This window comes from Homarus americanus, unplaced genomic scaffold, assembly GCF_018991925.1.
Source record: "Homarus americanus isolate GMGI-L3 unplaced genomic scaffold, GMGI_Hamer_2.0 scaffold54443, whole genome shotgun sequence".
In the NCBI taxonomy this organism is placed as follows: domain Eukaryota; kingdom Metazoa; phylum Arthropoda; class Malacostraca; order Decapoda; family Nephropidae; genus Homarus; species Homarus americanus.
In genome coordinates, this window is record NW_024750852.1 from 9,671,946 (window position 1) to 9,685,504 (window position 13,559).

General features: G+C 40.9%; 1 protein-coding gene across 2 annotated transcripts in view; it reads right to left on the bottom strand.

The window, feature by feature from the left end:
- Positions 1–13,559, bottom strand: part of LOC121854264 (ras-related protein Rab-8A-like) — a 184,235-nt gene that overhangs the window by 109,576 nt on the left and 61,100 nt on the right. For both annotated transcript variants that reach the window (XM_042348805.1, XM_042348806.1), the window contains exon 3: positions 4,470–4,554. In XM_042348805.1, the coding sequence (XP_042204739.1) occupies positions 4,470–4,554 (85 nt within the window). The remainder of the gene's footprint in view (positions 1–4,469; positions 4,555–13,559) is intronic.

Consider the following 13,559-nt stretch of genomic DNA (forward strand, 5'->3'; position numbering starts at 1 on the left):
ACTTCATCAAACCCCGCAAAGTCAAAATCTTCAGGCATTTCCCCAATGTCATCAATGTCTTCATCAACTTCAATCTCTCTCTGTTGGTCTTCCTCGGCTGGCCGGCTTTGTGAAAGAAAGCGAGTGACGGGTGACTGCTGCTGGGCATTCACTCGCTCGTTGTACTGCGCCTGGTATTTCCTTGAAATAGATTCTATAACTCCAATCCCGTGCTCCCTTTCACTTGATTCACTCTCAATGTCTTGGATCATCTCTTGAAGGCTGGTAAAGACACCCAATAAGAGTGACAGCTTCTGTATCGTCACTTTCCTCTGCTCGGTCTCCCATGCATCACTTTCTGCATCACCACTCTCACCACCTTCCTCATCCTCCAGGAGATCCTCGACGTCATTTGTGTTACCTTCTTGCATCATTTCTTCTAAATCTTCCTGAGTCACTTCTTGAAATCCTGGGGCTGGGATACTGCGGACAGTTTCCAACACTTGGTTCATTAGCTCTGCTGGCTGCTGTCTCTTCGTCTCGGCAGACTTGAGCTGTGGCAGGAGTGCCGACCAGGCATGCCTAATGGTTGCTTTCGTAGTATTTCCCCAGGCTTTTACAAAGAAATTGACTGCCTGGCAAATGTTATAATTTTTCCAGAAGGCAGTAACAGTCACTGTGGAGGTTGAAGGTACGCCAGGAGGAGGAGTGGTGGCGGAGGCTGTGAGTGAGGCAGGCGGAGTAACGGAGGCGGAGAGGGGTGGACCCTCCTCCTCCTCCTCGCTACTGCTCACAGTTTCAGCAATTTCCTTCACTTTTTCTTGCTTATCAGTTTCCTTCCTCATCTTGTCATGGACATATTTGTAGTACAGCAATTTTACATTCGCTATGATTTCTTGGTCTAGTGGCTGTATTTTGGAGGTTGCATTTGGTGGAAGAAACACAACCTCAACGCTAGGGTGACATCCAACTAGAAATCGTGCATGACTGGGGGCATTGTCTAGAAAGAGCACCACTTTGAAGGATACAGTACATTCTTCTTCCAGCAGTATTCTTTGGCATCCTTAACAAAACAATCATCAAACCACTTCTTTGATAACTCCGTGGACATGTAGCCTTTATTTGTCTTTTCCCAGTAGACATTCAGTTTGGACATATCACATCCCTTGTAAGCTCTTGGTCTTTTATATTTGTAAATCACCAGAGGCTTCATGAGGCAGTCACCTGAAGCATTACAGGTTAGGAGGACACTAAAGCGATCCTTTGCCATTTTCACACCTTTTGTCTGTTTTTCTTTCTTAGAGATAAATGTTGCTTTAGGGTATTTTTTCCAAAACAACCCGGTCTCATCACAGTTAAAAATCTGATCCAGGGTATAACCTCCCTGTTGAATGATTTGATTGGCAATTTCAGGGAAGGAATCTGCAGCCACTAACTCAGCAGACGAAGCCTCACCCTGTTACTTTGCATACTTTGTGTCACTTCTAATCTTAAACTTATGCAGCCACCCTACTGAGGCATTGAAAGGAGGGGGAGGCTTAATGTTTTTCTTTCGAGCTACAGCAGCGTACAATACCCTTGCTTGATCTCGTATCTGAGGGCAGCTAACACTTGCACTGTCTTTCATTCTACAAGCTAACCATTTCACAAGAAAATGCTCTGTTATCACTATCAACCTGTTTCTATCACTTTTATCTTTCATAGCTCGCCTTGCATTTCCATCACTACCGAAATATTTCTTAGCCTGCGCAATACTCTTCTTGGTCTCCTCTAAGTTCCTCTTAATATTTCGCACTGTAGACTCTGGACAGTTCAATTTCTTCGCAATATCAATGTTCCGTGCACCACTTTCAATGAGCTTAACAATCTGTTCTTTATCCGTGACCGAGTAGGCACGCTTCTTGTGGTTTTGTCTCTTAGCTTTGGGGTCTTTTTTCTCATTCACTTTAAAAATTCTCGGGCACTCAGGTGGTAAATCACTCCCTCCACCACCTCCCCCAACCACCATAGGCAAAAACACGGAAGCCATTGTTGATCACCGACCCTCGCAACTACTGGTTATAGAGGCAAAAATCTCACACGTGGGCGCAGTGCTGTATTCCACAGAGCGTGTGTGAGAGTGAGTGTGAGGCAGAGCGGACAACTACATCATCAACATGGCAGCCAAACAAACACTATCATTGATGTGCTCGGACGCTTCCCGCGAAATCTAATTTCCGTTATTCAAGAGAATCCAGACGTTATTATTGAAAATGGTTATCTATTGTAACTTACCGTGAATGTCAAAAATTTTATTGTGGAAGTCGTTATTAGCGAGATCCTACTGTATTACAATAATATTCTATCCTAATTCACTTGTGTTGCAACAGTTTTATTTAACTGAAAACCATTCGAAAAGCGATTACGGTAACATCTTTTGAACGAAAAAAAGCGAAAGTCATTGTTTTAGTCACGATTTTATCCCATTTCCACTGTAATACGTACGACATTTCAGCAAAAATATTACATTTTCGTGACTGTAGTATATCAAGCACAGTATGAATAGAATATCATTGTAATATAACAGTATTTTAACCAAAAACTATTAAAAAAATTAGTAACTTCTCTTGAACATCGGAAGGTTAGGTAAAGTCTTTTGTTTTCGTCATGTATTTTACCCTATTTTACATTAAAATACATCACTTTTCAGCAAAACTACTATTTATTTCTGAGAATATATTCATTCAGGTGCAGTTTAGGTAAAATATACATGTGATGTAACATTTCTGAGAATATGGAAATGTAATATTTTTGCTAAAATGACATACGTAATACAGTACGGTATCGTAGTTTTCTTTTGTTTCAAATTTAATTAACAAAGATTGATATTTCAAATGTAATGAACAAAAATTTATGTACAGTATCTATAAATAAACTATAAAAAATGAATATCATGTTTTACATCGTCCTGTGCATACCATACCATGCATTTGGCTACTTTGGGCTTGCTATGATGATGCAAGAGATCTGCCCTGGCAACTGTACCGACACTCACAGCTGGTGGTGCGTTGGTGTGTCGTTTCCATTGTTTACTGGTAGTTACTGGTAAATATTTTTCAACCTAACGAAACTATTACCCGTTTAGAGGTCGACCCCCAATTTTTTGCCAAATAATTTGGTCTTAAAAACTCGAACTACACACAGGTATATACGGTAAATAAGGACATGGGGGCCAGGGTTTTTTGGGGGCAGCAAAAGTACATGGATGTTTAACATTCACGGGTATCTCTGTTACCTATCCCCCGCGTATGTTAAGGGCCGACTGTATACTTACTATAATTGATGAATATTTGAGGTTCCCATTCACCTTCCCATGCTCTGATATGTCAACAAACACTGTGATAAAGTGTCTCTGTTCATTATTCTCAATCTTTGGCATGTCAGCCTGTATTCATTCCGATCGTGGAGCGTCGTTCATGTCAGGCGAACTGAAGCAGTTTTTGCCTCAGCGTGGAGTTGCTACTAGTCGGATGACCGCCTACAACCCCCAGGGTAATGAGCAAGTGGAGTGCTATAATGGTATCATCTGGAGAACAGTGACACTTGCGCTGAAATCCAGAAATCTACCTACTACTCATTGCGAAGATGTCCTCATGGATGCTCTCCACTGCATTCGATCGCTGCTGTGAACTGCCACTAATACCACTCTGCACGACCCGTTGTGGGTCGATGACCTGTGCCCGGGTGGGCTATTCCCCGAAAAAAAAAAAAGGTTAACGACTCAAAAGACTGTATGCGAGCGTCAGATTGCCAGATGGAGGGAAAACCAGTGTCTCTGTGCCATCTCGCGCCCAAAGATGTTGAATCAGGCGCAGAGACACCTCAAGACAAGGCCAGCAATGAACGTGTTCCTAAACAAAGTTTAGATGAACACCCAGTAGCTGAGAGGGACAAGCAGCTGGAAATGGCAGATCACAAGAGAAATCGTCAGCCAGATGCATCGCCAACTCGGCCCCCTCCCCATCACTCGTTGCGTTCCAGACATATGCCATCCTATCTGAGCGATTATGCACTGTAATTGTATGCTGATGGTTGTTTTAAAGGCAGGGGTGAATGATGTGTTATGCTTAGTTGGTTAAGTGCTCTAGATTACATTGTTTGAAGTTCTCTTATATTCCTTATATTATGTTTATTTGTGTTATCTGAAGCTTTATCATTCTAAATTTGAAATTCCTATTTATTCTGTTTATTACAGATCTATGGATACTGATGTTGCATTAAGTTGACTAAAGCCTCCCAGTGCTTACCTTCTTTTTTGTAACACTCCTAATTGTGTACAGTATTCATCTTTTAGTACATGTACTATCATTTGTTCACAATGAACAATGTTCAAATATAGTTTTGTCATCAATTTCAGCCATTTAGCAAGAATTCTGATATGAATGCTTCTCAAAGTAATCTTAAAAAAATCTAAAAAAATTATCAAACTCATAAACAAACAATCTTTTCACCTGTCTCTTGTCATTTACATCACACTTGTTGCCCAGGATCATCTTCTCCACATCTGCTGATGCATGTTCCTCTATGTTCCGTATCCTGCAAAAGATAAATTATGATGAAATCAAACTTATAAATTATGAGAAAGACCAAGAACATTTTGAAAACTAACATCTTGCAGAAAATTTAAGATACTCCCTTGTACAGTCATGTTTCAATTTTATATAATAAGGAACCTCCTATACAAAATTATTAATATTAATTATAATTTATCCTTTATTCAAATCCTTTGAGATACGAATGGGTTAAGTTAAAAAAATATTCGTTAAGTGAATTTTCGTATCTCGAATAGAAATACAGTATACAGGAATACCCGGTTATTGCAAGCGATGCATTCCTAAACATCATTACAATTAATGAAACTGCAAATATCTAGGCAATAATCCACATAAGATTTAATGTAATTGGGGGGATTGTGTCCCCAGCTAGCAGCACCACATATTTTTTGATACATACTCCTCATTATCCACTGCTATTAGGGACCAGGGTTGCGTGTTTACTGTAGTACCAGAAAATGTGAGAAATAAATAATAATTTTACTAAAAAATCAAATAAAATAAAAAATACCGCATTGCCAATTGGCAATACAGTCGGCCCTTAACATACGCAGGTTTAACATGCCGTATTTTTCGGCTTAAAAGACGCACTTTTTATGACAAAAATATACCTCGAAAATTACCATGCGTCTTCCAGGATGTTAGTCGATGAGTTGTAGCAGAGGTTTTTGAAATCAGCCCCTTACAAAGACTGTTACCTCATTACAGTACTTAACAATTACAAGTATTCTCTATACAGTACTATAAAACTATTGATTTAACTAATATTGTTGATATATTGGAAAAAATAAAAAAAAATAAACCCTTGCTGCTGTGTGGTGTGTGTACTAATGGCAGTGGTGCGGCAATGCCATCTATTGAGGAATTGCTAAAGGTTGTCTGCTGGTCTCAAATGCAGGAATGTTTGTTTCTTTATATGTAGGCTCTCATATTTGGACACCTATTTACAGTAGGCTCTCATATTTGGATACCCATTTAGACTTTAAAAACCCCACTTACATATGTGATCTCACTTTTTTTTTACCCTTAATTGTTAGCTTCTTCCATTGTTCCATTTATTAACATTAAATAACATTACTTAAAACAACCATATTAATTTTTCTACATTAATTTTAATACAGCTACAATGGAGGACTTATTTTCTTCAGTTTTATAATTATGTAGAACCAATCAGTCACTGGTTTTGCAAAAAAGAGTTGTTTTTTTACTTTTATTTTGTTTTTAAATAAAGATTTTTTGTTTTATGTAGACGTTGATATACATGTTTACAATTGCTTACCTTCTACTGTTGGAAAATATTTCCCGTCGTTGTCATACAGACAAAAACAAGAGAAAGAATGTAAACACTACAGCCCCTAAGATGTGGAGGTGACCAGGTGTATAAAATGAGTGCTGTATTAAAGATTTCACCTTCTTATACAGATTTTTTTTTAAATTGATGAAAATGACGACTGATAAGCATTTCTAAGTGATGTTATTCAAAGAGGTGTGTGTACTTGTGCCAAAAGGGCTGTATAATTATCAAGCAACGGTTTCACTGGTGGTTTCACTGGTTTCGGTAGTAGGGAGGTACAGGGTACTACTGCCTGGGAAGATATTGGTAGACCCTGCTGCCATATGGCATCACGAAAATTGTGACCAAGTCCCAGGTTGCTGATCTGACTTTCTGCCACATTTACACACAATTGCAGGGTCTCAATTGTTTCTCTTATTTTGACAACACAACATACATACAGGTAGTTCTGCTATAACGCGATAGTTGTGTTCTTGTAAAACATCGTGTTATAGAAATTCGCGTAATAGAAATAACAGAGCTTATGGAGAGAATAGGGTTAGGTGCAGATTACTCCAAATCGAAAAAAAAATTTGTAGTTAGCCTAACACAAAGGATAGCACAGTCTAAATAAATGTTACATTCATATCTAACAATGAAATCATACAGCAAATGTTACACTTTACCTTGAAAAAATATGAATATAACTTGATGGGGGAGAAGGTTGATGTTGAGGAGTCATAAAACATCAAGCTTTTCTTCAAGTGTTATAGCCTTTCTTTTACGATCACCACCGGAAATGCGATCACCAGAACGCTTCCCAGAGACATTCTTCTTTTCCATAGTCACAAAATTGGAGAAACAGTCATCAGAATTCACTGAGGACGCTTAAAAACTTCACACGTGTTTCAAACTGAACGTGCGGAGTAAACAGAGCGCGCGGGTCTAAAACGCTATGTATTTTGTTTTTCTCTCTTATTTAAAATTTTACAATTTACATATACTGTACAGGTATACTGTATACATAAATATTACATAAATTATTTCTGCAATTGTTCACAAACAAAACACATAAATCAATTGAACATGTGATGTCGAACGTGAACTGTAAACACTGCATAACCCCGCGCCAAGCCACAACACTGTACAGTACACTTTAAATGCTACGTATTTAGTTTTTCTCTTTTATTTAAATTTTTACAATCTACATACAGTATATATACAGTACAGTAGTACCCCGCTAAACACGGTCAATTGAACCCACAGGGTACCGTGTTAAGTGAAAACCGCGTTAAGTGAACAACAGAACATATGGGATTAATTCCAATAGAGACTGGCCCGACCCCCAAACTCTACTTTTTCGGACACAATATCTATGTTCTAGTAAAAATAACATCTTAATTTTATGATGGTACATGCACACAATTAACACTTAAGAGAAATAGAGAAATACAGTCGCCAAGTTAATGTCCATTAAAATAATGGACTCAACTCCTTCCCCCTCTTCTCACACTACAGTGCTGGCTCTTCCCTCTCTGAGAAATTTTGGGGGGAAAACCACTAGATTTTAATAAATAATACCTCAAACTAAAGTTAGGATAATATAATTGACATTGCTGGATTCCTTGTAAGACCAGGAATATTTTGAATATAAATGTCATATATTTTGCACAAAAGATAACATATTTACTCAGAGTAAACATTATATCTAAAATTTGTATGTCTAATGCAAAATCTATGATGTTTATATTCAAAATGATCATCAAATTGTAAGAATTCCAGCAATGTAAATTATATTCTGGCCGGGTAATTTGTATGAATTTTATGAGCTAAAACAAATATCTTCAGTTAATAAAAAAAAAATATTCTTCACGACACTATCTGTCAATCAAAGTACCCCACCTTGCCTCCCCCCCTCTTCCAACCGCGCCAGATGGTCGGTCCGTCCCAACCCTCCCCCCCACCCCCCACCAACCATCCCTACAAGAGAAATGTAGGGTGAAAAAACGAAATTTTAACATTTAGTAATAAATAATACCTCAGATTAAAGTTAGGATAATATAATTGACATTGCTGAATTCCTTGTAAGACCAGGAATATTTTGAATATTAATGTCATATATTTTGCACAAAAGATAACATATTTACTCAGAGTAAACATTATATCTAAAATTTGTATGTCTAATGCAAAATCTATGATGTTTATATTCAAAATGATCATCATATTGCAAGAATTCCAGCAATGTAAATTATATTCTGGCCGGGTAATTTGTATGAATTTTATGAGCTAAATAAAAAAAATAAAAATTATACTTCACCGCGTATATGGGTAAATGAACCGCGTTAAGTGAAAGTTCGGTTCTGGCAAGGCACTGCGTATAAGCGAAATCGCATTAAGTGAAACCGCGTTAAGCGGGGTAATACTGTAGTACCCCGATTTACGCGGTCAATTGAACCCACAGGGTACCGCGGAAAGTGAATTCCGCGTAAAGTGAACAACAGAACATATGGGATTAATTCCAATAGAGACTGGCCCGACCCCCAAACTCCACTTTTTGACGACACACAACTATGTTGTAGTAAAAATTTTATCTTAACTTTATGATGGTATGCACAAACAAGTAATATAGAAGAGGTTAGGTTAGGAAAAATAAAGGTTAAGTTAGGTAAAATAAAGGTTAGGTTAGGAAAACTAAAAGTTAGGTGTAACACTTACGTTAGTAGAAGAGATGGGTCGGCATACGGGGATGGAGGCTGGTTCCGAGGCAGAGGGCAGATTACTGGCCCTCAGGTGAATCACCATTACTAGGTGCATCACCATCACTATCAGTTACAGTTGTCAGGGCTTCCCTGACAAATCCCTCAAAGTCACCTTCACTGTCACTATCACTGGCTCTGGCTGGCTGTGGTGGGTTGCGGGCGAAGAACTCGGTAATGCTTTTTTGACGGCTAGTGTTGATGTTGTCTTGATACACCTTGATGTACGGCTCCATAGCCTGCACCAGCCGGGTATGGAAGATTTCATAGCGGTCATTGTCGTTGGAAAGGAAGAGCTTCAATTTTACTGCACACTCGATGGCACCCTTAATATGACTATGCGTTAACTTGTGTTCTTCGGAGATTGACGCACCATCTTCCTCTTCACTGACGTGATCATCTTCCAACATCTCGTCGGCAGTCATTTCAGGATCTCTGATCACCTCCAGGATGTCTTCGTTGGTGGTCTCGGAGAAGCCTTCAGCTGTAATACTGTGCGCAGCTTCTCTTGCAAGGTCCAATGCCACTGTCACAGACTGAACCTCACCAGTCACAGGTTGACTCCTCCTCTCACCTGGTATGCCATGCAACACATGCCTCCATGCATGACGAATCGTAGCAATAGACAGCTGATCCCATGCCTCCACCAAGAAATCTACAGCTTGTTTGACGTTAAATTTCTTCCAAAACTGTTTGACGAGAACTTCTTGAGTCACCACCTCTTGTTCCTTGCCCTCGTCGCTTTTACTCTCGCTGTCGGTGTCACCCAGCTTACGCAATTCATCCTTGGTGTTGGTAGAGTCGTTCAGGAGCTTGAATTTCTTTGCTGAGTATGCAGCTTTAACATTGCAGATTAACTCCTGGTCCATGGGCTGGATTAATGACGTAGTGTTGGGAGGAAGGAAGACCACTTTTACGTTGGGGTGACGATCCATAAGTAGGGGCGAGTGTCCTGGTGCGTTGTCAAGGAGCAACAAAATGTTGAATGGAACATTCTGTTGCTCGCAGAATTTCTTGACCTCTGGAACGAAACAGTCGTCAAACCAGGAGAGGGACAGAGCAGAGAACATCCACGCCTTACGTGCAGTTAGCCAGTGGACATTAAGCTTGTTCATGTCCATATTCTTGTAGGCGTGCGGCTTGCGGGCTGTGTGAATCACCGATAACTTTGGTTTACAGGTACCGGAGGCATTGGTGGTAAAGAGGACGGTGATGCGCTCCTTCTGCAACTTCCGACCCCGAACCTTGCTGGCAGACTGGACAACCAAGGTCTTGGTAGGCAGCTTTTTCCAAAAAAGGCCGGATTCGTCCATGTTGAACACCTGGTCGTCAGTGAACTGCCCTTCCTCCATAACCTCACGTAAGAACGGAGGAAAATCTCTAGCCGCCACACGGTCAGCACTCGCTTCTTCACCACCAATGTTGATGTTGGTGATATTGTTCCTCTTCTTAAACCTATGCAGCCAACCAGAGGAAGCATTGAAGGGTTTGGGCTCTGCAATTCCCATCTTACGTGACACTGTTGCATACAGTTCACATGCGTACTCTTGAACGGATCGCGTGTCCACCGCCATGTTGCGTCGCGCCTGACGAATCATGTAACTCACCAGCAAATTTTCCACCTTTAGCAACACCTTGTTCTGGGAATACTTGATCATTGAAACACCTGCAGACTTTGTGATTTTCATGTGCTCTTTGATCTTGGCTGCATCCTTCTTAATAGTACGAATCGTAGATTCGTTCACTCCATGCTGGCGCACGAGATCAGCTTGACGTGTTCCTTTCTCCAAATCTTGAATGATCTGGTATTTCACTTCGTAGCTTAGGGAACGGCGTATCTTCTTTGGCTTAGGGCGGCTGGGTCCAGGAAAGGATAGGTTTCTCTCTGGTGGCGGTCGTCCGGCGGAAGCCATTTCACAGAACAATGGATGCACGTATACACAGTGTGGCCTGGAGGGATTAAACTGCTGCGGCTAGGTGAAGCGTCATCTTTCCTCCCTCCCCGGGTGGACACATCATATTACTTTAAACCAATTACAGCTAGCAGAAGAGGGGGGTAGGGATGCATGGCCAATCACAGTCCGATACGTCATATGACGTCAGTGATAACGCAACAGAGACATGCACTGCGCAACCTTACCGCGCGGCTTGCCCAGGCGGAGGCGGGAGGAGGGAGGAGGCGGGAGCAGGCGGGTGGGGCGAATCTAAAAATAGCGTTGAGCCGGACAGTCAGCGCGTATATGGGTAGATGAACCGCGGAAAGTGAAAGTTCGGTTCTGGCGAGGCACCGCGTATATGAGAAATCGTGTAAAGCAGGGTAATACTGTATATATGTAAATTGTAATTTACATATTATTCATATTATGCTACAGCGCCCACAAAACATGAGAAACGTTTGAGTCCCCCAGTAGAGATGTCCGTTCTCTATCCACTTCAGGATGTCTTAGTCCTCCGTTTTCTTTTTGTGTACTCGCTCAGGGACTCAAGTATTTCTGTATATGACACAGGATGATAAGGGAATTTTAAATTACGACATTCGTATCACTCACTCTAAACCACGAATTTCATCCATACAGAAAGAGAAGAGGCTAAGCGCTCTGTTTACATCACGCACACATAAATATTACATACCGTATATCTCGGCCTATTTTATAATCGCAGTCATGTACTGAATATTCAATGTAAAAAATATAAATTTTAAATGAATTATTTATAGTGTGGTCGACTTCCTACACAAAGACGGGCTATAAATAGCCTTCTTATCTCCTCTCCATCCATTACCCTCTGTTCTCAGAGAGAAGGTCTTGGTAAATAACTTTTGTTTGTTTATTTTCATTACTTGTCTAATTTATCATGTTGTATCAAAGTAATATTACTAAAATTTGTGTATAGGTAGTAGGCAGCTACCAAACAGGGAGGGAAGATATTGGAAGCATAATGTACAGTATTGTCTAATGATAGATCCTACTTCCATATGGCATCACAAAAATTGTGACCAAGTCTTAGGCTGCTGATCTATCTTTCTGCCTCATTTACACACAATTGCAGAGTTTCAATTGTTTCTCTTCCTTTGACAACACAACATACATACAGTACTCCCTCTTTATCGACGGATTTTTTATCGACGGTTTCGATTATCGACGGATTATTTAGCCGGATTTTTATTTTGGCTTTATTTGAACTCTGCGGGCCTTATTTGTACTTTCGCCGCTAGGCGGCACTAGTGGCGTGACTAGCGTCTACCCGCGGCCCGCCTTCCCTGAACACAAACATCAGCCAAGCCGCGTGGGCAACAGTCTTTGATTTTCAACTTTTGCTGGTGGTTCATCACATCAACTTATATCACCATGCCTCCCAAACGACCTGCTGCTCCCTCTGGATCTACACCTAAGAGGGCAAGACGAGTGCTGACGCTGAATGAGAAGAATGAAGTGCTGAAACAACTCGACAGCGGTATGAGCTATGCAGCTGTTGGCCGCCACTTTGGGCTCAACGAATCCAGTGTGCGTGGAATTAAACGACGTGCAAAGGATCTGAAGCACGCTTTAGCTTCAAGTGCACCAGTGACATCAAAAGTGACAAGCCATGTGCGTGATGATGCCCTCATTAAAATGGAAAAAGCACTGAACATTTGGATAGAGAACCTAAACCGCCGCCGCATACCACTTGACTCGAAATTTATTAGGCAGAAAGCTAAGGAACTTTATGATAAGTTTTCTAAAGGTGATGATCATGGTGTTGGTGATGGTGATGGTGATGATCAGGGTGATGGTGATAATCAGGGTGATGGTGACAATTTGAAAAAATTTGCAGCTAGCAAAGGATGGTTCGAGAAATTCAGACATCGTTATGGGCTGCATAATATAAAAGTGACTGGCAAAGCAGCATCAGCAGACACTGTGGCAGGGGAAGCATACCCTGCAGAGTTTGCTAACCACATAGCACAAAAGGGTTATAGGCCGGAACAAGTTTTTAATGCTGATGAGACAGGCCTATGGTGGAAGAAGATGCCACGCCGAACCTACATCTCTAAAGAGGAAAAAAGTGCCCCTGGATTTAAAGTTGCGAAGGACCGAGTGACAGTGATGCTATGTGGGAATGCGGCAGGGCATATGATTAAGCCCATGTTGTTATACACTGCCGCACGACCTCGGGCTCTCAAAAATAAAAACATGAACTTGCTACCAGTTTTCTACAGGAACAACAAGAAAGCGTGGATGACATCTGATTTGTGCGTGGATTGGCTGAAAAACTGCTTTGCTAGAGAGGTGAAAAATTATCTGGATGAACTTGGCATGGAGTTCAAAGTGGTATTATATCTAGATAATTGCCCTGGCCACTCTGAAGAACTCAAGACTACCCACCCCAACATTGAGGTGGTTTTCCTGCCAAAAAACACCACCTCCATCATCCAGCCAATGGACCAGGGAGTCATTGTCGTGTTTAAGGCTAAATATGCAGAGAAGACTTTCAGCATGATTCGTGAGTGCCTTGATAAGGATGCTGATGTGACACCCAGAGAAATGTGGAAGAAATTTGATATTGCACAGTGCATAAACTTCATCGCTGAAAGCCACAATGAACTGTCGCAGAACTGTGTCCGATCATGTTGGAAAAAATTGTGGCCTGAAATTGTCCCAACATTCACAGGGTTCCCAACAGCCGAGCCTCAGTTACGTAACATAATAACTATGGCAAATGAAGTTGGAGGTGAAGGGTTCTCTGACCTAACAGCGGCAGAGGTGCAAGAAGAGTTATTGGGAAATGTTGGGGATCCATTTACAAGTGATGAACTAGAACAATTAGTGGAGCTGCAGGATGAAACAGAAGATGAAGTGAGTGATGATGAAAATAAGAACTTAACTTTAGATAATCTTGGTGAAGTAATAAGAATGAGTAAGGCCCTCTCTGCTCGTCTCTATGACATTGATCCCTCCCTTGATAGGTCCCTTAAAGCAA